A 27,137-nucleotide genomic window follows, 5' to 3' on the forward strand; every position below is an offset into this window, starting at 1 on the left:
AGTGAGCCAATGCCCAAAGAAACCATACCATATATGTTGTTATATAGCAGTGGATAACATGTAAATAATTAAAGTCATTAAGAGTAATAAAGACACATGAAATAATCATAAGTATAACTTCATAACTAAATACGTTCTGAGACCTCAAGCGGTGAAAGATCAAGTGAAGCTAGTATTTGAGGGACCATCAACGATCTTTTGGGTGGCAGTAATGGAGTGAACTACTGTCATCATCCCTCAATCACACCAAATTTATCATGGATCACCTTACCCAGGGGGATCAAGTCAATTGAAGTGTAACTAAATACTTTCAAGAAGGAAATTCCATAATCCAAAAACAGGTGTTGTAATTCTCAAGAACTCGCTTTGTTGAATAACAATAACGTGCAAGCTTCTTCCAATTAGAGAATTCAAAGGACTCCACATGTGTTGTTGTTAATGTTGTTGTTGGGAATTCAAACAACATCACTTGCTTACCAAGTGTAACCATGTACGTGACAAATGCCACCCAAAAATCCTACAAGTAGCATGAGGTGGGTGTTGTATTAAGCATCATGTATTAAGATGTATAAAGTAGCATTAAAAACACAAAAACTCAACAACACCAAAAACATGTACTGAGGTAGTAAATACTATTACACTAGGGCTTTTAGATGAAATGCACTAGTTACTACAACAACAAAAAATTGTGCCATGTATGGCTCAACTTTCAACTACCTTTTCCTTTGCATCTATGGTTTAGACTTCTACGCTTACAACCACTCTAGCAAGTTCAAATATGTTTACTCTTCATGTGCATCCGTCGTCCACCTGGGTGCTTGACTCAGGAGCTACTAATCACATGTCAAGTATGTCATTTTTATTTTTTTATTTGAAAGAATCTTCAAATATTAAACATGTTACCTTAGCTGGTGGTTTTGTCTCATATGTTCAAGGGATTGATATTGTCAATCCTTTGTCATTCCACTCTCCTTAGTCTATGTTAGTCCTTCTTAAATTCCCTCTTAGTCTGTTATCAGTTAGTCAATGTACTAAATTGATGAATTATTCATTAACCTTTTATCCTCCACATTGTGTGTTTTCATGATTTCAAGACGAAGAGGATGACCGATTCTGTGCCTGAGAGGGGCGGAATTTATTATCTGGAGAGCTACTTACTAGATAATATGTTACATGCTTTGTAGTATGTAGTCTCACCTCATCAATCTCCGAAAAAAACTAATTCAACTCTTTACTACGTTTCCTTCCAATCTTTCATTTTAGTGTGAATCATGTCAATTGGGCATGCATCATCGAAATACATTCATTGTCTCTCATGACAAGAATAGTTAGTTGTTTGAATTGTTCATTCAAATTTTTGGGGTCTTTGTCCTGTAACTAGTTTATTTGGTTTTAAGTATTTTCTTTCATTTATTGATGATTTCAATAGATGTACTTGCGTGTATCTCCTTTTGAAGTAAGCTGAAATTTTTTTATGTATTTCAATTTTTTTACAATAAAATAAAAAATCGGTTTGCCACATTTATTCAAGTTTTTCCTTGAATTCATGAACCAGAAATTTGATGTTTTTTTGTTGAAGTCAAGGGATTATTCATATAAGTCATCTTGTGTGTTTACTCCAAGGTAAAATGGAGTAGTTAAATGTAAAAAAATTGTCATATGTTGGAAGTGGCATGCATGATGTCGTTTCATATGAATGTACCCAAGTCGTATTGGGGTGATGTAGTTTTTACTTTTTGTTTTCTTATCAATAGGATGCCTTTTTTTTTTCCTAGGGGTCAAATTCCCATACAAGTTTTAATTTCTTCTGCTCCATTGTTTCATGTGTCCCCATGTGTTTTTGGTTGCATATGTATTTGTGCATGTGTTTGGTCCGTCTAGCGACATGTTGCCACCTCATGCAACCAAGTGCATTTTCTTAGGATGTTCTCACACATAGAAGAGGTACAACTATTTGTGTCCATATATGAAGAAAACATCTGTATCTACCGATGTTACTTTTTTCGAGGATACTCCTTTATTTGCGTCTTCTTTTTTAGATGTTGCTCTTTCTTCTCCTATAGGTACTGAGACTTTTATTCTTATACTTGTCGAGGATAGTCCAGGACCTTCACCAAGTGTTATTCTTGAGAAACTATTGATTTTCAGGACTCCATGAATTTAGCTCATGGAGAAAAAGGGAAAGAAACCCACTGGGAGAAAACTAGAGGAAGAAGGGTTATGGAATTTATGATCCCTTACCCTCCCCCTGAAGCTTTATTTATAGATTTATGAAACTGCTATATTACAATAATACCCCCTAAACTTAAGGTTTAGAGTTTAGGGTTTTAACCATGGAACTTTAACTTAATTACATCAACGCCATCTCTATGAGATGACCCTTTATTTACCATCCTGCCATCAATGTATATGGCCCTATGGACCTTCTCCTTGATATGTGGGCCTTGAGTTCATCTTCTATATCTCTTAGATGCATGGGTCTTCATTGGTCTTATGGGTTGGGGCCCATATTCTAATTCACTTTGATGTGTGGGCCTTCCTTGGTCTTGTGGGCTTGGGCCTTGTCTTCCAACAAAAACCACTGCAAGTATATATTGACGATGGGTGCCCTCATCTTAGTCTACAGTTCCTTCTCTCGCACCGGTTCATGATCCCAATCCATCTACATATCTTGAGTAAGCAATTTACATCTTCCCATTGATCTCTCGGAAAGGTATTGGGAAAGGGGTTCTTTAACCATTGTCCAACTTTATTTTTTTCAATTTGTTGTCTGAACAATTATAAAAAGTTTTCTTTGTCTTTCTCTACTTGCATTATTCTTTATTCAGTGCAGGCTACTCTTTCTTGTCTATAGTCGAAGCAAGCTATGGATGTTGAAATAGAGACATTATTAGATAGGGAGACGTGGTAGTTATGTTATCTTCCCCCTAGTGTTATTATTGTTGGCTGTCTATGGGTGTATCATGTGAAATATAAGGTCGATTGTTCTATTGAGAGGTTTAAGGATTGGTAGCCAAGGGCTACACACAAACTTATAGCCTTGATGTTTTTGAGACATTCTCTCTTGTTGCTATGTTGTCCTCTCTCCGGATTTTGGTTTCTATTGCAGTGAATTTGGGGTGGTCATCATACCAACTTGATATAAAAATTATTTTCTTGTATACTATTACAGAAGAAGAAGTCTATATGAAGCAACCTCCAGGGTATGTCGCTCAAGGGAAGATAAATTAAGTTTGCAGACTCAGGAAAACAATATGAGATTTAAACAGTCCACAATCGTGACTTTGAAAATTTTAGCTAAGTGGGGATGTCCATAGGTTTCTCCAATAGTCAATGTGACCACTCACTTTTTGTCCTAAAGTGGTCAACTAGAACTATGGTGGTGTTAATATACGTGGATGATATTATACTGTCTGACAACGAAGTGACTAGTATGAAAGAGGTCAAAACACACTTGGCCAAATATTTACATACTAAGGACCTTGGTTAGCTAAAATATGTTATAGGAATTGAAGTGGCAAGAAGTAATGAGGGTCTTGTATTAACACAAAGGAAATATGTAACAAATATGTTACAAGAGTATGGGTTGTTGGGAGCTAAACCGGTTGAAACACCAATGGAAGTTGGACATTATCTCCATGATGATCAAAATGTTGAAATCAATGATAAGATAGTATATTCATGGTTGGTTGGCTAACTCATATATACTACTGTTAATCGCCTAGATGTTTATATTGTTGTCAATATGGTTAGTCCATTCATGGAAATGCTCACAAAAAAATCCATTTGAAAGATGCACAAAGAATCTTGAGGTATTTGAAAGGGGCACCTGGAAAGGACTCTTCTTTTAGCTTCACGACCACCGCTAATGAATTGATGTGGGTAAGGTCCGTGATACAAGATTTGGGGCTTCATCAAGAGGAATCTATGACTATATACTGTGACAATCAAGTAGTAATATTTATTGTCAAAAATCTTGAGTTTCATGAGAGGACGAAATACATTGAAGTGGATTATTATTTTATTCGGGATATTGTAATAAAGAAAGAAGTAGTCATTCCTTATATTCATTATGGAGATTAGCTTGGAGATGTGTTCACTAAAGCTTTGAGAAAATGTGAGTTTGTGACATTCTGCAACAAGTTGGGCTTTATGGATTTATATATTCCAGCTTGCGGGAAGGTGTTAGAAAAGCTACTAAAGGGTATTTTGGTCTTTTTTCTCCAACAAGATGTTACAGTTTTTTATTTCATCTTATTCTACATGTTTCATTATGTCTCTAAACTTAATTTCATCTAACTTGGTTTTGTACAGTGGGAGATATAAGGATTTAAATGATTTAAATATTTGAGGGGCATTTTTTTAAATTACCTAATTCCATATATTAAATAGAAAGGGTGTCGAACTCAATCCCCATACAAAACTCATTTCTGATCTCTTTTCTCCCTCTTTCCTTCTCTTCTCAATTTCTAGAGCGGGGCAAAGGACTCTCTTTGCTGTCACAGAGGGCGACGGAGGTCCGCTCCTCTCTGCAAGAGAAAGGGATATGAGTAATTATACCCAACTTGTATTGATTCTTCCTAGTGTTAGATCAACTAAAATTCTACTTTATATTGCATAAAAGCTTAGTTTCGTGAATTTTTTTATCGTTTTCATTGAGTAGATTTTGGTCTTCTTCTCTCTGTTCGGTTTATCATTCCATGGTTGTATATTGCTCTCTGTGGTGGCTTTGGTTCTGTTTTGGGAAGAAAATAGAGCATGCACATCCTTGCTTAATTCTGATTATTTTTTATTCCTAAGGTGCTCTCTCGATATGCCATTGTGGTTTTCTTGTCGTACGGCGTCAGTTAAATTTTCATTTGTGTAAGAATATGACTTTTGAGACATGAAAACCTGTGTAAGCGTATATTTCTTTTACTTGTAGTTGTTGAGGGTTTAATAATAACAAGTCTATTAGATAATCCAAAGATATTGTACACTGGTCCAAGGGGTTTAGGGTTTATTTGCTGGGTCTTATTTTTATTCCATATGGGAGAGTGTCGATAGATCAATGAGGGAGCTCTTGTACCAAAGTTCAATATGTTACAAAGTTCCAGTAGTTCTTACTTTCAAGTTCATATTTTGCTAATAAGAGAAGTTCTTGAATACAGTTTAATCTCTCTAAAGATATCCTTTTAGTCCATATAGACTTTTACAGTCGAATCTGATTTAGCCCTCTTGTAAAGTTTTGAAACAAGGGGTTGCAAATGGACACTAAATGAGGAAACCCTTCCATACTACCTGGTTCTATTTTTAACTGCCTGGGACAGGGTTGTACTAATTAATCCCCACGGTCTTATTATCCCTTCACACCCTCATATTTTACAGGAAATAATGGAGTCAATTACAAGGTATTGATTGAATTCTTACATTAGTGAGGGATATCTATATAAAAACATCATGATATAAAAGCTCAATACTACCATGTGAAACCTTAAGTCTGGATTGTCTAGTCCCTTTTCCACCTTTTCCAACTTTATGCTCTTCTACCATGACAATAGTATTGAAGGTATAGATTACACTTGATCTGCATTCGTCTGGATTGAACACAGTCATTGCCCTTAGTCATTTCAGAGTTAGTTAACTAAGTTTTTTTTTTTTCTATTTGATTTCATGATTTTTTTTTTTTTTTTGTCAGTTTGTCTTGCTCCTCTCACATCCTCAGGTTCCTTCTTTGTGAAGCTTTCAAGGAGGGGTGTTCCTAATGTTTGTTTTTCCATAAATTTCTTGCTGAGTTTGGATGCACATCTTTTATTTCTTAGCTTGACTTGAAAATGTAGCCCAACTTGTTTCTGCTTTATGTCATGATTGTTCTTGCATTTGAATATTTGTGGCATCTGATTACATTGCTCTCGTTTCCTTCAGTGTCTATAGTAAACTAGTTTGTTCTTATTATCTCCATTTTCTGTGAGGCTATGAATTGACTACAGCTTCTGGAGATGTTTGCTGTTACAATCAAGACATAATTTCTTCACCGCTGCTGTTCTCTACTTTTTTTCTAAAAAAAATTTTATTTTTGAGAGCACAGGTCACTTATTTTGTCCATTAATTTATGTTTTACTTTGCTTTTCTGTTTTTTTTTTTTTTTTTTTTTTACCAATTTCTTCTTCTATCCCTAATGGGGTTGTAGATGGGATAAGCAGGATGTGGATGGCTTTGGATAATCAATTTCGTGGGATGATTTCTTAAATAAATAAATAAATAATTTAAAATTTCATTGGATGGTCTCACTTTTTCCAAAACTCTTACAATTCCTTCTTTTCAAAATGTTTAACTTGAATTTTTTTGTTGTATTTATTGGCAAATCCGAGAAAGGTGAAATAAGTTTACTTCCTCGAGAAAAAGTTGCTAGAATACTTTAGTACATGTCGGACTTTTGAGTTTTTTTCACACTGAAGAGTAGCCTTATAATCTTGTCTTGTAGATCTGAAGAAGCCCAAACTGAAAAGCTCTTGTTAGTGCAACTTGCTGGTTCTCTGCTTGGACTCTCTTGTAATGGCAACCTTGAAAGAAATTTTAACTCGCCGGCCAGTAGCCGCCACGATTCGACTCACTGTTTCTGCTGGTGGAGCGCGGCCTGCACCTCCAGTCGGACCTGCACTCGGGCAGTACCGACTAAACCTCATGGCTTTCTGCAAGGACTTCAATGCTCGGACCCAAAAGTACAAACCTGATACACCTATGGCTGTGACCATCACTGCCTTCAAAGATAACACCTTTGAATTTACCGTCAAGTCCCCCTCAGTCACCTGGTACCTCAAAAAAGCAGCTGGAATTGAGTCAGGCAGCAGCCGTCCTGGCCATGTTACTGCATCATCAGTCACTCTCAAGCACATCTATGAGATTGCTAAGATAAAGCAATCTGACCCTTACTGTCAGTACATGTCCTTGGATTCTATTAGCAAATCTATCATTGGGACTGCTAATAGTATGGGTCTCAAGGTTGTCAAGGAACTGGAGTGATCTATCAATGAAATCTCTGGTCTTTTCCTTAGCGCTTACATTTCTAAGTTTGTGTTGAAGTAGAATACATTGATGATATGGGTCCTTATATGTTTATGGATGTTTTTGTAAAGGTTTTTAGGGAATTGGTGTGTTCCACCAATAGCATCCTTGGTCTTGTTCTCTCTGCTAACATTTTTGGGTAACTAGTGGAGTGCAATGTACTGATCATTCACTAATCCATGAAGATGATACAACCAATCCGTCCTAAAAAAATGCATGATATGGAGGAAGAAAGAGTCAATCTTTTTATATATATCATCTCCAAACCATTTGATTTGCTTTCACATGTAGTTCTGTTAAAGTTTTTTTTTTTTTTTTTCAAAGTGAAATTCCGTCTTGAATGGCAGAAATGCATATTTTTTAGAGTGTTTAAGTTCATACAAAAAAATGAGAATTTCTGAGTGAGATTATGTAAGATCAGGGGAGAATAGAGCTGGTAGTCGACCCCCATCTATATGTTCTATTCAACTAATAATAATTGCATGTGAGGACTAGGATGGCCTTAACTTTAAGTCTACATTGAAATTACAAGATATAATGAAACAAATGTACTCTTCAGAACATAAACATAAGCCTCGGCTTCTTAAAAGAAATCATATACAGCACTATGACAAAAAAATATCCCAGGATTCAAAGCTCTTAGATCTCAACACCTAAGATGCTCTTCCCCATTCATTGAGTTTCATATTTTTGGTTTGCCTTGACAGGTCTTAATCCAACACCCCAATATCAGTCTCCAAACATTCTAAATCCTCAGCAAATGGTTAGATCATCAATTGATGTCATATCCAGTGTACAGAGATCCTATAGTTTTATCTCAAAAACATATGTTGAAGACACTGCCAAGCTTTCAACATCGAAAGTACATATAAGTCACTGCCTCTTCCCCCGTGACTCCATCCAACAGAACTCTAGATGAAACGACTGTGACTGAGCCACACTCTTGGCCACATTACAGGGCATCCCATGTGCATGACTCCAGGCAAAAAGGTCACCTGAAAGCCTCCATCAAAGATGAGCAAGTTGTCAGAAATGGTACCCTTCCTATGAACATTGGTAGTGATGCCTGTGCTACTCGTTGAGGTAATATCCTGGATAAGAAACCAAATCAGACAAGTACCATTTGCATCCAATTAAAGAGAATGGGATATATTAATTTGTTTTACAGAATCATTTTGAAGAACAATTTAGTGCTGTGCAAATGTTAAATGACCATTAAGAAGTTTGAACCATCCTCACCTGAATTAGCTGACCCTTTTCATTCATTTCAAGTAAGGTGACTGTATCAGCTTCAGCAATTGTAGCTCCATAAACACCAGTTCGTTTAGTAACAGAATGACCTTTCCATTTGCCAAGATGAGAGGCTATCCTGTCTTTATTATCCTGCAAATTTAGGTAGATGATAATCACATAAGCACGAGAAAGATATCGGAATAGCTCGTTTGTAAACAACGTGAGATTTGGAAAACTTGATTAACAGCTTGGTGGATAGCCATCCTAAGTGACTCAAAAACCATTTATCTAACAAGTAGAGATGTTCAAGAGAAGAAATTTGACTTCTTGTCTATCCAAGGGAGTAGGGGTGGCTTCGAACCGAGACGGCTCGTGAGCAGCTCGAGTTCGGCTCGGTTCGATTCAGTATCTCTCGAGCTCGAGATCCGAAATCGGCTCGTTTGAGTTAATGAGCCGAGCTCAATCGAATCAAGGTTTGGCTCGAAAGCTCGCGAGCTGGCTCGTTAACGGGCGAGTCGCAGGATCGGGATCGGGAGCGGGAGCAGGAGAGAGAGCGAGAGAGAGGAGGGGGGGGGGGGGGGGGGGGGGGGGGGGGGGGGCACACTGAGCCCCTCCCGTCCGCCGCTTTGGCTGCCATTGATAGCTCCTTGCCGGCGACTACATCCCCTCCGATTTCTTCGCCTCCTCTATTTCTGTCGCCGACGACAAGTGCTCGCCGGCACCGCGCCTTGCCTTCACTCCCCGTCGTCTCGGCGGAAAACCGGAGAATAGTTACCCCCTCACCGAAGTCGTTTTCGCACGTGCGAGATCATAAAACCGATTTCACGCGTGTGAAAGTCATACATGCGACATCATAAACAATGAAAAAAAAAACTTTTTGTCCCTTCCTCATGGCTCTTGAAGAAATTGAAAAGATATTTAAGTAGAAATACTTTTCTAGAGACTATTAGTGGTTTTTTCAATAAATGTTGAAAAAACATTTTTATAAATATAGGGACCATTAGTGCCTCATGTTTTTTGAAAATATTTTTCTACTTATAAGTTGTATAGAAAAATTTGGAATAAGTATTTAACAGTTGATGATATAATATTTTTAGCATGAGGCAATTTCATAGCAATTTTGTGTTTGATATTTTATTTGATTAAAAATTTATCGATAAGTATAGTAATATATTAGATTAATTATTAATTTTTATTTATTTCCTTAGAAGAGGCAAAAAGAGGTCCATTTAACTTTCCTAAGAAAAATTTAAAATATTTCTTGTAATTTTCTAGTAAGTCTCTAATAGTAATAGGATTTTATTTAAAGGATTTATAGTTTTTATTTGGGTGATTGTAAATTGATAGTGATATTTCATTTAATTTTGTTGTGTTTGATTATTTTATGGAGTATTTAGACTATTTTATGGAGTGTATAGAGTGTATAAACAATTTCATGGAGTGTTTATGGAATGTATAGACAATTTTATGGAGTGTTTATGGAGTGTTTATGCAGGTATTATGTATATAGATTATGCCTAATTTTAAGTAGAGGTCATACCGAATTTTATATAGGTATTATATACATAGATTATGCTCAATTTTAAATAAATAAAGGTCATGCCCAATTTTATGTAAAATGTATGCATAATTTTATATACAATTTATTTTATATATATATATTTTTAAAATTTTAAATGTATGTTGAAGCTCGAGCTAGGCTCGAAGCTCGGATGTAACTCGGTTAAAATTTTTGGGCTCGAGACGAGGTTCAGCTCGAAATATTTAAATCAAGCTCGGCTCGAACATAGGCAAGTTCGGGTTCGGCTCGGCTCGATGCCACCCCTACAGGGAGATCCAGTTTTTTATGCATAACCAGGTTTTACCCAAAGTGAGCTACAAGTACTAGTGTCAAGTTTTCAGTTTAAAATCATGAAAAGCGTCACCGGTTACCTGAGAACTGCCAAAAAAAGAGCTAGTAAGTGTTGATTCTCCTCTCTTCCATAAAAATGAGAAACATTTCAAGACCCCCCTCTTTGGATCCATGATATGGAAAACTCTTGCTCACATGTCTTTCTTAGGAAAGACAATTTTCACAGACTATTGAAGGCCGGAGAGATGGAAGCTTGAGGTTCCTAAGGGATGTGAAAATTGTAATAGTTAGTCAAATAAATTGTCCAAGGCCCATCCCAAAATAACAAGCCAACTTAGAAAACCTCTTTCCCAATTGATAAGCTTAAGATCTTTGTATTCATTAATCTATGTGGGACTATTCTTTAACACTCTCCCTCATGTGTGGCTCTTTTTTGTTGCTCTACATGTGGATAATTTGGGTGAAGGTCCACATATGACTACCTACTCTGATACCATGCTCAGTTCGATCCAAGACCCATCCAAAAATGACTAGCCAACTTAGAAAACCTTTTTCCTAACTAATAAACTCAAGATCTTTGTATTCACTAATTCATGTGGGACTATTCCTTAACAAATACTTGCCACTAACTACTTTTTACTTTTCAAAGCAGAAGATTCTGGAAATTATAATTCATTCCCCAAATCACTAACGTAGTGTCACCAGAAAAAGCCAATTGGTAGTGTAGAATATTCTGACATTTGTTGAAGCAAAGGAATCCTTCTAGCACTTGACAAGTTTCTAAAATTGACAATATTTAGTACTGGAACTCTGGAACTAGATTTGCAAAATTTTCTTAGAAAGTAGTGGAAATATCATTTAAAGAAAGGACCTGACTTGGGAGATTCTTCACCAGTGTCGTCTTCTCCAAGAACTCCTGTTCTGAGAACAGTTTCAATCATTCCAGCTGTTCGATACGTTAAAGCAAACGCCTTCTTGTGGGGAAAAAACCAATCTGCTAACTAACACATTGACAATAATCCAAATGGAAAAGAAGACATAAAATCAACCATTACAAGCTGTTCAATGGAATAGCAGTAAATTAAGCCATACCTGTTGATACTTGTCCACAGTGAACATGTTGGTTTCTTTAATTTTGTACTCTGCCCATTCAACCACAAGATCGTCATCTGAATATGAAGTTCTTGAAGGTGGCTGCTGTATGTATAATCTGCCCAATGTGAACAGCAAACCATGAATATCAGCAAACACGGACTCTAGAAAGAGAGAGAGAGAGAGAGAGAGAGAGAGAGAGTAAACAAACCCTGTAAACTACGTGATTCCGGCATTTCCCAGCTAAATGCACCGAAAAGATTAAATCTCATAATAAATGTTAAAAGCTAAAAGCCTACCAAATTTGCAAGAACCGGCGCATGAGCTTCAAAAGCTGCTCAGTTCATCTTCTCCATACGAGCTTACTGCCAGCCTGGTGGTGAAATTTTGCATCAAATTCCCGTGGGCGTCGAATTGTTTACAAATCGAAAACCAGATACAACTTCAACAAACCCATGAATCCAAAATAGCATAAAATGCCAAACGCGGAAAAAGATAAGCCACTACTCACAGAAAAAACAGCCATTCCAATTTCCCAAATTGAGCTGGATGAAACGGTGAAGAGCATCGATACTCGTTGATTCTTCCGGACCTTTCCCTTCCGGCAAGTGCTCCCATTTTTCTACGGCCGGAGACGACCAATTTGTTGCTAAAAGAGGTCCTCGGAGAAAAGGTGTAGGCCAAAATGAACTAGGTTTCGAGAGAAGGAGGTTAGTTTTTGGAATTCGGCATGACAGAATGGATTTAAGTATTGGGAAGGAGGTAATGGACGTAACTATAGCAGCAGCCAGCTCTGTGAAGTCTGACTCAGAACGCAATTACCCAACTTATCCTGATGGATATCAGCATGGAGGACAGGCTTTGCCTGAATCCATCCCAATAGTTTGGCGAATACAAAGAGCCAGGCTCGGGCAGTCGGCAGTCGGCAGTCGGCAGTCGAGCAAATGAGAATGGAGATTAGATTCTAGGATTTTGATGATGTCAAAAAGGACGAAATATAGTATAAAAATAATATAATGATTATATAAATTTTATTTTTTGACTTATTAAAATGTTAATAATTAGTTAATAATTTAAATAATGTTTGATTAATAATAAAGGAGGTTTTATCATAAAATAATAATTTTATTTATTTATTTATTTTAAAAAATACTATATATTTTAGAAAAAAAATATAATATGCATTTAAATAATATCCAAAATTTATATTATCTAATTCAAAAACTATTTTACAAATTGATAATATTTATTAGGTAATTTACCTGCTGGCCGCCCATCATCCCTCTTATATCTTCCCCAGTAAAACGGCAGAGGGAACGGGGCGGGAGATTACTGAGCAGAGCATTGAGTCGATTTCTGTCTCAATTAGGGCAGAGGTTCTTGCGCAGTCACAAAAGATAGTGGGAGAGAACGTACGATGGACCGAGACTGGGGTGCGAAGCCTGGGGGCGGAGGCGCAGCCTCCGCGCAGAATGAGGCGATTGACCGTAGGGAGAGGCTGCGGAGGCTCGCCTTGGAGACAATCGATCTTGCCAAAGATCCCTATTTCATGCGTAACCATCTCGGAAGCTATGAATGCAAGCTCTGTTTGACCCTCCACAACAATGAAGGTAACTACCTGGCCCACACTCAGGGCAAGCGCCATCAGACTAATTTGGCCAAGCGAGCTGCCCGTGAAGCCAAGGAAGCCCCCGCCCAGCCCCAACCCCACAAGCGAAAAGTTGCGCTCCGCAAATCAGGTAGGACATTCAAGTTATCTCTTTATCCTACTTATTGAGACAGATTAATATGGATTTTATGATTTTCCTGCATTTCAATTATTCAAGACCCGTTTACCAAGCAGGTATCCTGCTAACTTCATGTTCAATGATATTGTTGGTTTCTTGTATTATCAAGCATCATTTTTCTAGATTACTTTTGTCTGGCCAATAGGTAAAAAATAGTGAATGAGTTGAATAAAGTTAATTTATTCGTGCAATTCAAGGGAAGAAAGGCTATTCATTCATTTGGTCATACTCGCGATTTGTGTATAAGCTCTACACAGAAAATGATAAATGAGTTTACAGATTACTGAAGGTTCTTCAAATCGTAGCGTGTTTATTGTTCTTCTTCCATCTGGAAGAGGTCGGTGAGAGGTCTCCTGTAAGGAGTGCGATTCACTATATGTCAACTGTTACTAGTGGGTAATTTCAAACTGCCATTTAGCTAAACACTTCTCAAACAACAAAGAGTTTTGTGAAGTAGCTTCTAAAACTTATTGGGTATGCTGCCAACTCCCAAAGTTGTATTTCTTTCTGCCTCAAAAGGAGTATAAATGTGTGGCCTGTCTTGTTGGAATCACACTTATCTGCTTATCTGTTTATCCAAGAACAACAATGCAAGCTCTATGTGCTGCTGTCTTTAATACTTTCCTGACTAATGTACAATGATAAAAACAGCTTTTACTAAATCCATGTTTCATGTGCTGACAGTCAAGATTGGGAGGCCTGGATACAGAGTCACTAAGCAATTTGATGCTGAGACTAAACAGCGTTCTCTCCTGTTCCAGGTGCTTTTTCCATTCTTTGAAAAGCTCTCCCTTTGTTCTAGTTTCAATAGTGCTGTTTGGGCAAAGCTTGGCTGCTACATGCGTTCTTCTATGATGGAGTTTCTGACTATAGCTAATTTTCCATGTTTACCTTTTTATTTTCTTCCGTTGGATTGTATATAAGGACGATAAACCAAAGTATGGCTGTGGTATTTGGCTGCATGGACTTCGCAATGGATTTCATAATTAATAGCCTCTAAAATTTGTTCTAACTACCTCATGAACCTGGAGATTCCTTAAGGCTGTCAATGGACCACACCCAGAGCAAAAATAAAAAATAAATAAAATTTAAACTAAATACATAAAAAATTAACCTCTAAAATAAAGCACTCTCTTGAAATCAAATGCTGATGAAATGCCCCTTCACTAGCTAATGGATCAGCCATTGTGCTAGCAGATCTAGGAGCATGCCTGCATTGGACATGCATCAATCTGGTTATATCTAAATTCTCATAATGCACTCTCAATATGCTAAAAAGAAGAGAGCTTGCTAACCCAAAATTTCATATAATGAATAACAGAAGGCAGCAGTCAAGGGTGCGACTTTTTGTCAAAGGTTTTTTTGTTTCTTTGTTCTCACAAGGCACAAAGTGACTGCCAAATCAGCAATTCTCCAAAATTCTCTCCTAGGATTTGAAAGTGGCATTTTTAAATAATGCACCACAAAATCTGGGAATTGGCGAAACAACAACTATATCCAAATTTCCACTGCACAGCTCCCCCAAACACAGAAAAAGAAGGGCAGTATAAAAATTGTGGTCTTTTGACTTAGATGAAACATTACACAACCCACAACTTTATCCCTACAAATAAGCAGGTCAGTGGTTAGTTTTCCTTTTTAGATGCACACCACAGAAAATGTGAACTTTAGGCACTCCAGGAATTGACCAAACTAAAGACGTAGCTGGATGACTGACAATATTACTTTCTAAGAAATGAGAATAAAATGAAGAAATTGAGGATTCACCCGAATTATTGAACTTCTAAATTAGAGTATCCTTTTCTACATTGGAAATTTTACTTCATCTATTTTGTGATCTCAAATCCCTCCTTGAAAAAGTAAATTCCAATTCCCCTCAACAAAAAAACTTAGAAAAAGAGATTTTATTATCACCGCCAACACTCAAAATAAATGGAAATTTGGTTAATTGAAGACCATTATCTATCTATCCATCCATCTAGGGGTGGCATTGAGCTAAACTGACTCGCAAGTTGCTCGAGCTTGGCTTGAAAAAAGCTCAGCTCTACCCAGTTTTTACATGAGCTTGCCTTGAGTTCAAACTTGGAATAAAGCTCGTTAAGTATAACAAACTGAGCTCAAGATTTTCCAAGCTCGACTTGTTGGCTCATGAGCCACACGTTAGCATATATTTTCTTACAAAAATGCCCTTCACTCTAATTGCTTTCTGTAGTTTCCTTTTTAGTTGGTTGATGATTGCTCTTATTTACCACAAACCTCAAAGACAATCGTTGTTCAGCCCTTTCGGGTCCCTCAACATCCAATGTTGTTGCTTGTCAATGGAATAAATGCTATTGATGGAGAAGTTTGCTCTGTCTATTAGGTTTATTAAGTCGACTATTGCATATTAGTCTGCTTCATTACAAAGTCTTGAACTCCTCTGCAATAGTGTGCAATTCAATGGTACTAAGTTCATCACCAAATTCTCTGTATTCATTTTTTTTATTTTTTTAGTTTTAAATGTATGTTGAGTTTAAACTCGGCTCAAGCTCAAGCTTAAACTCATTTTAAATTTTTCGTGCTCAAGCTCGAGTTCAATTTAAGGCTCAATGTCTGTGCTTGAGCTCGAGCTTGAGCTTGAAGTCTTAAGGTTAAGCCAAACTCAAACCTGCACAAATTCGAGTTTGGCTTGACTCGATGCCACCCCTACATCCATCTCTCCAAAATCTAACACAAGAGTTATTGCAGATGTAAAACTTGAGACCCTGTAGAAGAAAGGTTTTAGACAATGAAAGGACTGTCTAAAGATTTGAGGCAATGCCAGGAGTTGGGTCTAGAGGGATCCAACTCTGAAGGAGTAATCGTATTTGACAGATTCCTTACTCTTGTAGGATGTATCCTTTTTTTTTTTTAAACTTTATAGCTACTTGGTTGGAAGAGCTTGGATCACGATCCTTTTGGATTAGATTCCCAACGTTCCTTTTACTTTAGGCAAGAACACTTCTTCCCACTTAACCAAATGATAATTAGATCTTTGGTCACGGGTATACAACCATGGCTGAGATGGGAGCCCTACTCCAGGGCCTGTGACTTTATATGGGAAGATCTTCAGACCCCCTTGTCATAGAAGGGGATTGAGCAGTTGTTATTCCTTGGGTAGTGGAAAGAAAGGTCCCCCTCTGGTTGTTTCTTAATGAGATTGAAGATCTTTTTAAAACTTGGATGCGTCTTGGCAGAACACCCTTGGAAGTGCAAACAACCCAGTGACTGATTAGGTAGGGAAGGGATCCACTCGGCAACACTTCGCTGTTGGTACATCTCTTCTCCATTGAACCCTCCCCCTCCCTCTCCGCTTCCATGTCCTTATTGACTCTTCCTTTTTTTATTTTTTTATTTTTTCAGTTTTGTCTTCTTTGCACTACTCACTCCCTTGGGAGCTCTTTCAATGGATACCTCCTTTCTCACTGTTGCAAAAAATACTTAAAAATCTTTCGGATGATCCTTTCTTACGATTTTTTTTTCATGATTCTTTATTTGTGAGGAGATATTAACTGAGCATGGGAGAAAGTAGTAATGTAGGATCTCTGTGAAAAGTGGCTTCAATTAATATTAATTTCCTGACAAGGTTTAAGTTGCTACCTTTCCTTGTCTTTAATCTTCTTTGAATTCTTTCCACAACTGAAATTCAAAAGTTTTTATGTGGCTAGGCCTAGATGTAAAATGAGAGGAGAAGATACTCTACACCCTAGAAGATCGTCAAATTGGCATCCTCAGGAAGGTTTACTCCCAGTATTGAAGACTTTGACCAGTTAACTTTTGGACCAGATATAGCTTTATATATACTTAGGAAAGCCTTCACACTTGAAACCTGATCTGAATGCAATTGCAAAAATATGGGGTCTCTTCAACAAACTGCAGCAAGGGAGTGCTAAACTGAATCAGAGAACCTGGATGGGGCTGAAGCCATCCAAGAGATTCAGTGGTGTTATAAATGACTGCCAGACCCTCACAAACAATGCTAAAAAGCATAGGTGGATGAGGACATCTCTATCTGAGACCAGGAGAGTTTTTGAACTAACCTTTGGGAACACCCATCAACAAGAACAGAAAAAGAAGCACTAGACAAAACCTCTTTTATCTGAGACCTCTGTTTGTGATCAAAACATATTTTCTCCAAAACTGAATCTAGGAAAGACCAACTAACCCTATCAAAGTTTTTTTTCCAAATCCAACTTAATGATGACTCCAGAACTACGAGACTTATGAGAATGGATTGAGAAAGTGGAATCAGGAATTTGGTAACCTTTGATAAAAGCACTTTGGTTAAGGCTAATTATTGAAGGGAGAACTTTCTTTAACCTTATTGGCAAGGATTTTAGTTATCAATTTGTAAGCACTGGAAATGAGATTGTCTAGAATCTGTGGAATTTTCTGTGCCTTCTTTCTTGGAAATAAGTGCTAAGAATGAAGCACTGATTGTTTTATAAAATTAATAAATAAAACCATCAGGGTCTGTGGACTAATCTATGGTCAAGGGAGGCACTACTGCTACTTCTATCACTTCTAGGCTGAAAGGATGCTCAGATGAGTCTGCCTCCACAGCTGAAAGCGTATAAATGAGAGATTGGTTGCCTTAGGCTGATTAAGAAGGGGTCATCCTTGCATGTATCTACATAAAAGTTCAAAGGAACATTAGCAGTGAGATTTCTTGAGTTTGAAAGTAAACTTGAAAGGTGTCTCTAAAACCCCAATGTCTCTCCACCAATTCTAGAGAATATCATGAAACCCTTCAGCCTCAGCCTCAAACTGGATCCTCTCAAAATGCAAAGGAGAAAAGGGCAATGGTTAGAAATCAGTCATGCTAGAATCAAATCATGCATATGAAGAAATGTATCGACCAATATAATTGTTGAAGAACAGATATGAAAGAGTCTTATGTGTCTCTCACAATAAGAAGTCTCACAGAGCTAGAATTAATATGGAGTTTTATAGGAGTCTCACGGGAGGAGGTCTCACAGAAGAGTCTAAGTTAAAGTTGTTTTAGTTATGTTAGTCTTCTATTTATGTTCAGTTGTTCAATTGTTCTAGGACATCTTTTAGTGTTTAACTCTAGTGTAATTGGGACAAAGGGTAGTTTAATTTTAATTGTGTTTTACTTGTTTCATCTATTATAAATAGAGGCTCATGTATTCAAATTACATCAAGTCAATGAAGTATTTTTTTTTCTCCAAAAATTCAACATGGTATCAGAGCGGGTTCAGTGAGTTGACTTAGTCAACCCAAAGAGATAATGTGATCATTTTTTTATCTATCATTTTTAGTAGTTTAGATCTTTGAGTCTACTTTCCAACGCAAAAAGAAGTTCAACAATCAGAGTTTTCTATAAAAAGAAATCTATATTTGAAGCAAACTGCAAGAGAGGTTCGAGCAACAGCAAAAAGCTTTGATTTTCTAGCCATTTTATACCATCAAGAATGAGACTTTATATAGAGAATTATATATCAAAAGAAAGATCTGTAAGTTTATTTTCTTACCTATCCAACCAATTTTCAATATGAGTTTTCAAAAAAGAGATAACAATCTCGGAAGAGTCAATGGTCATGCTGGCCAAAGAAGAAAGAGTACTCAGTTCAACTAGATTAAAGAGTCCGAAATCAATCAGATTCTTTATATCAAAAGAAGTATATTTTATGAAGAAAAGTTATATTTGTATGAAAGCTATCAAAGTGTAGTTTTAGAAGGAGAAAATTTCAAGTCAATCTAATCTATGTTTAAGAAGATATTCACATTGGAGTTGGCAAGGATCAAACTACAGAACGAAGCAAATCAAGAGGTCATAACAGATTCAAGAACGAAGATTTTTATGCCAAATTAAGTATCAATTTAAAGCTCTTTGAGTCTAGTTTCTTGAGCAACAAATCGTTTGTGATTTTGAGCTATATTTTTCGAGATATCGATATCAGAAGTACCAAATGTCAGTTCTGCCGAAATTTTTTTTTTTTTTCCTATTTTCTCTCCTGTTATCTCTCCATTCATTGATGTGAATTGAGTTTTCTTTTATCCTAGAATCCTAGTTTTTAGACAAATTTCTCTTCTAATCTGAGAGTTTTAGTCAGACTTAATCACTTCATGATGTGCTCATTCAAGGTATGCAATGTCTTGCTTCAATGCTGTTTTCAAGTTTTGCGCTTTTGTTACTTGCTTGTGTATCTTCCTCATAGTTAACTCCAAAAAATTGAGGTCACCCTAAAAAAAGTTATACTTGGTCAAGTTTATTAAGTTCTACTATTATAATCTCCCCTAGTTTTTTTTTTTTTTTTTTTTTTTTTTTTTTAAGGATCACTTTGGAAGTATGAGTGTTGCATAGTTGCCTCCTTCCCGTTAAAGTTGTTTTCTTCAATTATTTCTTTAGTTTATCATCTTGTGTTTTCATTATTTTAGAGCAATGCCTAGACCCACTACCTTAAAAGTATAGGAGTGTGTCCAACATCTAGTTTGAGTCAAGTCTTTTGTTCTGTACCCAAGAGGTGATTTGTGTTTGAGTTACCTTTAAAAAAAGTGAATAATCTCTTTGTTAAGCCCTAAAGTTGAGTCGTTTTTCCGCCTTTAAAATTGAGCGGAGTGTGTTTCAAACTATGACCGTTTTGAATGTGTATGGAGCTTTTTCGTATGGTTAGGAGTGATTTTCTTCTCCCACATAGTGTTTTGTTCGGGGGGGGGGGGGGGGGGGGGGGGGGGGAAGTAGAAGAATAAGTACAAGAAAAAGGTATTTTCTTCCACATGTTATGGTAATTTTTATGTGACCAAAATATTCAAGAAAAGGGGAGAATGGATGATGAAGATTCAACATCTACGAAAAAGTTTTAGGCGACAAAGATTGAAGATCAAGAATCTTTTTCATTGCAAACTGAAGTTATAAACTCCAGTTTGAGGGGGAGTGTTGAAAAGTAGATATGAACGAGTCTTACATGACTCTCACAGTAAGAAGTCTCATGAGCCAGAATTAATATGGCAGTCTTATAGGAGTCTCACAGGAGGAGGTCTCACAAAAGAGTCTCAGTTAAAGTTGTTTCAGCTATGTTAGTCTTCTATTTATGTTCAATTGTTCAATTGTTCTAGGACTTATTTTTAGTGTTTAACTTTGGGTGTAATTGGGACAAGGGTAGTTTAATTGTAATTGAATTCTACTTGTTTCCTCTATTATCAATAAAGGCTCATGTAATCAAATTACATCAAATCAATGGAGTATTTCTCTTTTTCAAAAATTTAATAATAACGAATCGAGAAACCCGTCCAACATTGAGTCTTGAGAGATTTGGAGGTATTTATCCACGTGTACTGCATTCCTAATAAATTCACCTCTATTAATACTAATATGGATGACATCTGCTTTGCCAACCCCCTCATTGCTGGGGTAATGCATGAACCTGAAGAACTTCACTCATGCCAATAAAAGGCTGTATTGAAGTCACTACCAAACACAATTGGATTACCCCGTTCATCTTGAGCATCTCCCAAGAAACAACTCTTCTACTTTTTGTCATTGGGCCATACACATTATATAGCACAAAAATTTTACCGTCCAATGTCTTTGAATTGAGTTGTTAATGTTAACTGCCCACATTGTTCCTCTAACTTTTGTTCCATAACGTGAGAAATCCCTTGGAGGTCCCAGTTGACAAAATATCTAAAAAATCTGAAGATTGAATGAGAAAGACAAGAAAAATTGACAAGAGAGAATAAAGAAGAGAGAGAGGGCCGAAGAAGAGATGTCAGAATCAGGCTCCTTTAGGGTCGTGCTCGACCCCCAATCTTTTATTAAATGAAAAATGTGATAATTACAAAAAATACCCTTTATACTTAATTTTTTTTTTTTTATGAAGATGTAATTTTATTAAAAAGAAGGAAGAGAAAAATACAAAACTACAAAAGCGGAGGGCGCAAATCCTTAACAACGAGAGATTGCAGGAAAGCTCCCTCCTTGGCAAGCACATCTGCTGCCGAATTAGCAGATCTCGGAATGTGAGACCAAATACAAGAAAAGGAAGAGACAATATCCAAAATCTCTTGGAATACATCCCAATGCCTCCATGGGGGAGAAGAATTGCGCTGGCACCAACCAATCACCACCTTGGAATCTCCTTCGATGTGAATAGGCCCACTACATTTGTCTTTGAACACCCGCAATCCATTAAGAAGGCCATGTAGTTCCGCTGACATTGAGTCGAATATGCCTAAAGGACCAGCATAGGAAAAACATTGATTCCCAGTTGAGTCTGAAATGACGCCCCCAAATCCCGCTATCCCGGGATTTCCAAGAGAAGATCCATCAAAGTTTAGTTTTAGGTAGCCAGTATCCGGAGGGGTCCATTCTTGCATAGCTGGGATTTTAGCTCCGATGTGCATCCTCGCCAAATTGCTCCAGTTGTCTCGAATGTCAGTGCCTTTGAAAGAGGAGAAGGGTTTTTTTTGTCAATAACCAGGTCTTTATACTTAAAATTCACCTAACACCTTATATCTCCTTCAATACATACTCAATCTACATGAAAATTAAACCATAGATACATTTCAATGTGTTGAACAAGTTGAAGTAAAGATGTGGTACCTGTGAGACCTCCAACAATGTGTAATTACCAAAATATCTTATGCTTGTCGTAGAAGACTCCAAATTCTCTTTTACCAAGTGCTTTAGTAAAGCCATCTCCAATTTGCTCCCCAAACCAAACATAAGGTGTACGCACTTCTTTCTTCATGTTGGCATCTGGAATGAAGTGATAGTCACTTCAATATGTTTAGTCCACTCATGGAATACATGATTCCCTACAATGAAAATGGCTACCTGATTATTGTAGTACATAGTCATGAGCTCATCCCTATGCAACCCTAGTTCTTTTACCACAAATATTACCCACATCAACTCGTTGACAGTACGAGCCATGACTCGATACTTAGCCTCAACATTAGATCTAGCTACAACATTCTGCATGTTGCTTTTCGAGCTAATCAAATTTCCTTTGTGTCAATATAAGACCCGTCTTGCTTTTAGCTACTTCAATACCCATAAAATATCTTAAAGATCCAATGTCTTTTACTTTGAAAATGTTTTCGCAAATATATCTTTACCTCCTCAATACCAGTAGCATCATTACCGGATAGGATGATGTTGTCAACATACACAAGTAGCACCACAATACCAGAAGATCTTTTCCATACAAAAAAAGAGTGATCATAGTGACTTCTAGAAAAACCAATAGACATGACTATCTGGCTAAACTTCTCAAACCATGCTGAAGGCTTTATTTGAGACCATATATAGCTTCTTGAGTATGCATACCTTGCCAGTCTCCCCCCTGAGGATTATGCTTAGGAGATTGCTCCATATACACCTCATCAAAATTGCCATATAGGAAAACATTTTTAATATTCAGTCGACACAATTTCCACCATTGATTAATTGCTATGGAAATCAAAATCCGAACAGATGACAATCAAGCTACAGGGGAGAACATTTCGAAGACATCAACACCATAAGTTTGAGTGTAGCCCTTGGCTACAAGCCTAGCTTTGTAGCATTCAACTGACCCATCTGCCTTATATTTCATCGTGTAGACCCATCTACACCCAACAACTGTAGTGCCTAGAGGTGAATCACTTAATTGTCATGTTCCTCTGTCTAACATTGTTTTCATCTCTGCATCCATAGCCTGCTTCCATAGGGGAGGCAAAAGGGCATCCTGCACAGAAGAAGGAATAGTGCACGAAGACAGTGACAAGGTAAATTTATTTTTACTTGTCAGATAGAGAATGAAAGGACACAGTTTGATAGAGGATGTCGAGTACCTTTACGAACTCCACGAAGAGCAATAGGGAGGTGAAAATCACTTTCCCCTGGATTGCAAGATGAAGAAGGGTCATGGTCTGGTGTGAGTGAAGGAGTGGATTGTGTCAGTGTTACTTGTCACCTCTGATATACCTGCAATAAAAACACCAAAAGATGGGTTGGGATATCCTCAATAGGAGTAGGAAAAACTACTATAGGACTTGTGGTAGGGGGAACATACTCAACAGAGGATGGGGTAAAGAATGGTGTATCTTCAAAAAAGGTCACAATTGCTGATATAAATGTCTTCTTAGTGGATGGACAAAAGCACTTGTACCCTTTTTGTGTACGAGAATACGTCATAAACACACATTTAATTGCCCATGGTGACAACTTGTCTCTAGAAAGACCAAATACATGGGAAAAACAGGCACAACCAAAGACACGAAGAAACAATGGAAATAGTGGAGTAGAAGCATGTACTTCGGCATTGTAATTATGCGCACTTCGGTATGGACAAATCTCATCAACAAAATTGGCTTGCACTATTGCTCATCCCAAAATCTCGTTTCTATAATCCACACGATTACAAAGGTTAATCTCCCTAAAATTGGAAAAGGTATTAATCTCCTACAGCGTCGGTCACATTATCTGGGGCTTTTGAAAAAAACGGAATAACAGAAGGTTTAATAACAAATCCCTTCCTGACTACATTCTCTGCAATCAGATTGTGGGGCAAGTCACCTCTTGGATTCGGATGAGAAAAGAATTCAAAAGTCTTGGAGGGATCATTCTTCGTGAGAATTGGGATCTTGTTGCAAAATTGTCCTATCCCCCCCCCCCCCCCCCCCCCCCCCCCCCCCCCGCCCTCCGCCTCGACTATGGAGACTTGGTCTCTTCCTCCGGCTGGATTTTTTAAACTAAGCTTTGATGGAAGTGCGTTAGGTTGTCGGGGGGTTAGATGGATAGGGGGGGGGGGGGGGGGGGGGGGGTAGTTACTCCCTCTTGCTTCCCTCTCTTCTCTTTGTAACAGAGGAGAGGTGTGCACAGAAGTCCAGCCTCCCTCCTTCCCTACCCTCTGGAATGGGGGGAGGGAGGTCAATTTCTTTCTATTTGCATCTCCCCTTGTCACAAAGAGAGTGGAAGAGAGGGAGGCGACCACTTCTCTCTCTCCATCGAGAGCAGAGGGGACAAGGCGGAGGGAGGCTAATACCCTTGACTGAGGTGTCTGTGTGCTGGGGCTCCTTTTTTCCACCCTGTGCCTTCCCATCAGATTTTGAGGGAGTGGGGTGAGGTGCACGTGAGAAAGTGAGGCTGCTCACTTTCTTGCTTGCTCTCTAGTTTATTCTATAACTCCAATTGAGCAAGATTTTGTGCTCTTTTTTTTGCCATGAACTCCTTGGGACCACATCCCAATTTGTTCTCTGTACTACACCTTAGTACCTGATCAAATACTCTGATATGAGTGATGAAATCTGTATGTTTTGATGATTTCTTTCCATGATGAAGAGGCAAATGGAGGGGCAGCTGCTGGGGTATTAAGAGTATTTTTTGGAATGTGGTATTGAGCATGGACAATCTATATAGAAACATATGCACGTTCTTCTACATAAACCCTTATGAATTGATCGACAAGCCCAAACGAATAGGTGGATAATCCATCATGGATTTTCAAGAACCTATTTTCTGTTGGGTTGCAGTTTGATAAATGTTGTTCCAGTTTAAATTCTCACGAGTCATAAGAACAGGGCATAAAAGGAATAGGAAAATAAAGAAAAAAATACATCAGGAAATGCGGCTCAGAAAAGTAACATCAGGTTACTCAGTCCTGTATCTGCCTCATGTGAACATTGACCCGCACAAGAAGATAATTATTGACTCCAAAAATTAAACAGTTTTTGTTATGCAAAATTCATTTCCATACCTTCTGTTTGTAACAGGAGGAAGTATGCACGATTTGACTAATTTTCTTTTCTAATATAGCGGTGTAATGTTTAAATGCAGATTGAGTATCCTGAAATTGAAGACAACTGCAAGCCACGACACCGGTTCATGTCTTCCTTTGAGCAGGTATAACCTGGCACTGAACTTGTCCTTTCATGATTGTCTAATCAAATGGAAAGATGGGCTCCATTTCTTGAGAACTTCTGTGTTGTTTCTCTTGCATCAACTTAACTCGGGGGATGGATTTAAAAATAAAAAAATAAAAAATAAAAAACGTTTCACCATATTGAAATAGCTATTAGCTCATTTCTCATTGGTTTTTCATTACAGAGGGTTCAACCTTTTGATAAAAGGTACCAGTTCCTTCTATTTGCAGCTGAGCCTTATGAGATCATTAGTTTCAAGGTACATTATTTTCTGATATGTCTGAAGTCTAGAGGTGTTCAAAGAAAATAAATCTGAAGTTGTGGGCTTATTGTTTCCTTATAGGTTCCCAGCACGGAGATTGACAAATCAACCCCCAAATTCTTTTCTCACTGGGACCCTGATTCAAAGATGTTCACGGTTTGTGGATGGATTCAATGCTTTTAGTAATTTTTATTTTCCTTTCAGTATACTAAGCAGTATCAGAAATTGCACCATATTTTCACTTGACAATTGAATGATTCCCCCATACTATAAATTCTTTGATTTTCTATTGGCGGGGAGTAGCATTCTTTGAACACTGAAGAATACAACTCTGCGCCCTTTTGGACTAAAGATCAGTAAATTGTTTAGGATAAATCACAATTACATTGATTTCTGACATGCATTAGCTGGGTATGATCAATATGCAGCTGCAATTATATTTCAAGACCAAACCACCAGAAGCAAATAAACCGCCAGCACCACCTGCGCCAGCAGCCAATGGTACAACAGCTCCAGGTGTGGCTCCAAGGCCATTGCCTCCAACTCAAGCACCCCCGCCACCACCTCCACCTCAGGGACCTCCACCAAGCGCAAATCCTCCAAGAGGCCCACCACCTCCAGCACCACCTGTTATGGGGGCTCAACCACCACCTCCTCCTTCAGCTGTAAATGGTCCCCCTCGACCCATGCCTCCCGGTGGAAATGTACCTGCCCCACCTCCCCCATCAGTTGGTTCCATGGCGAATTTCACTCCTGGTTCACAGATGGGTCGTCCTCCATCAATGCTGCCACCTCAAGGTTTTCCAGGCCATCAGGTTCATAACCAAGGTGTTCGCCCGCCACCCCCTCCCCCAAATATGCAGATTCCCAGGCCTTCTGCCCCTTAGGAAAAACATCATTTCGATTTTCCAGATGTCATTGGGTGCCCAACTGCGTCAATCTTTCTAAGACTTTTTTCTTCAGTTAACGAAGATAGACAGACGGGCCTTTTATCTTCAAGGTATGTAATTTTGTTAAAGTACCAAGTTTGCCTGTCAAATTTGCTATTCCATTAAAGTTTCAGACATCTCAGCATCAGATTCTGGCCACTGCTTGAAGTCATTGCACCAGAGTTACTTGTGAAATCATTACTTTGGGTCTGCATCTTTTTTTTTTTTTTTTACTGCTTAGAAGAATTAAAGTTTTGAAGAGTGTCATGTCTACAAGTTTGGGGTCAGTTCATTCGACTAGGAACAACGGCTTGTGGATTTTTGAAAATGGGAGAAAAATATATTTTTTATTGTTTTACAGCAAAGAATCATTTAAAGAAAAAAAATGAGACAAAAAATCACTTTCTTACTTAGTTAATAAATTTTTTTTCACAAAATTATGGATTATGGGGAGAAAATAAAAGAAATAGAAACTTGAGAGAAAATTTAAAATATTATTAATTTTTTTTCTATGTTTATCTAAATAAGAGAAATTATATTTCTCTTACATTTTCTTTTTTATTTTCCATGGGCATCCAAATAAGGAAAAAAACTCTTTTCTTTTATTTTCTTTTTCTTTTCTCTCCACTTTCTACTTTCTGTGTTCCAAGCACAGTATTTAAGGCTTATATATTTTTAGATTTGTTAGTAAGACTAAGTAATTAAAAAAATAAAAAAAAATTGAGTTAGTGAAATATACGAAATATAATTTTTATATGAACTTATAAAATATTTGAGAAATAAAAAGTAAAGAGAAAAGGGAGAATGAGCTCTTTCGACTCCTCTCCCTTTTTCAGCTGTTTGTACAAATGCCATTTCCTTTGCTCATGCTCATGCTCTTCCCTTTTTCAGTCATCAGTTGTGTTTTGTTTTTCTTTAAGTTGAACGTTAACTATGGGAAGTAATGGATTGAAAAAAGGTAAGTTTGGTTATTCTTATCAAAGGTCTAAATCATCGACATCAATCAACGGTCAAGAGTAGAAGAATTTGATTGTCAATTGATCGATAAT

At 37.6% G+C, this 27,137-nt stretch overlaps 3 protein-coding genes across 6 annotated transcripts; 2 read left to right on the forward strand and 1 right to left on the reverse strand.

The window, feature by feature from the left end:
- Nucleotides 1-4,436: 4,436 nt before the first annotated feature.
- On the forward strand, nucleotides 4,437-7,275 carry LOC137953828 (uncharacterized). 2 transcript variants are annotated; one of them, XM_068801341.1, is made up of 2 exons: nucleotides 4,437-4,567; nucleotides 6,464-7,275. In XM_068801341.1, the coding sequence occupies exon 2, from the start codon at nucleotides 6,535-6,537 to the stop codon at nucleotides 7,000-7,002; it is 468 nt and encodes a 155-aa protein (XP_068657442.1). In that variant the 5' UTR covers nucleotides 4,437-4,567; nucleotides 6,464-6,534; the 3' UTR covers nucleotides 7,003-7,275. The 2 variants fall into 2 exon arrangements, with proteins under 2 accessions (XP_068657442.1, XP_068657441.1); XM_068801340.1 differs by having other exon boundaries at nucleotides 4,437-4,550.
- A 179-nt stretch (nucleotides 7,276-7,454) lies between these two features.
- On the reverse strand, nucleotides 7,455-12,117 carry LOC137953837 (uncharacterized). 3 transcript variants are annotated; one of them, XM_068801353.1, is made up of 6 exons: nucleotides 11,998-12,028; nucleotides 11,733-11,911; nucleotides 11,521-11,594; nucleotides 11,222-11,339; nucleotides 8,284-8,427; nucleotides 7,455-8,135 (listed from the first exon to the last, which is right to left on the reverse strand). In XM_068801353.1, the coding sequence occupies exons 4-6, from the start codon at nucleotides 11,246-11,248 to the stop codon at nucleotides 7,956-7,958; spliced, it is 351 nt and encodes a 116-aa protein (XP_068657454.1). In that variant the 5' UTR covers nucleotides 11,249-11,339; nucleotides 11,521-11,594; nucleotides 11,733-11,911; nucleotides 11,998-12,028; the 3' UTR covers nucleotides 7,455-7,955. The 3 variants fall into 3 exon arrangements, 2 of the variants coding, with proteins under 2 accessions (XP_068657454.1, XP_068657453.1); XR_011112435.1 differs by having other exon boundaries at nucleotides 11,006-11,339; nucleotides 11,733-12,117; XM_068801352.1 differs by having other exon boundaries at nucleotides 11,733-12,117.
- A 416-nt stretch (nucleotides 12,118-12,533) lies between these two features.
- Nucleotides 12,534-26,247, forward strand: LOC137953183 (uncharacterized). Its single transcript, XM_068800442.1, has 6 exons — nucleotides 12,534-12,960; nucleotides 13,693-13,769; nucleotides 24,812-24,877; nucleotides 25,082-25,156; nucleotides 25,241-25,315; nucleotides 25,588-26,247. Exons 1-6 carry the CDS (start codon nucleotides 12,639-12,641, stop codon nucleotides 26,044-26,046), a joined length of 1,074 nt encoding a protein of 357 aa, XP_068656543.1. The 5' UTR covers nucleotides 12,534-12,638; the 3' UTR covers nucleotides 26,047-26,247.
- Nucleotides 26,248-27,137: the final 890 nt, after the last annotated feature.

This window comes from Aristolochia californica, unplaced genomic scaffold (assembly GCF_029961685.1).
Source record: "Aristolochia californica isolate CCGP_79_NKW_82.1479 unplaced genomic scaffold, dmAriCali1.0.hap1 SCAF_16, whole genome shotgun sequence".
In the NCBI taxonomy this organism is placed as follows: Eukaryota; Viridiplantae; Streptophyta; class Magnoliopsida; order Piperales; family Aristolochiaceae; genus Aristolochia; species Aristolochia californica.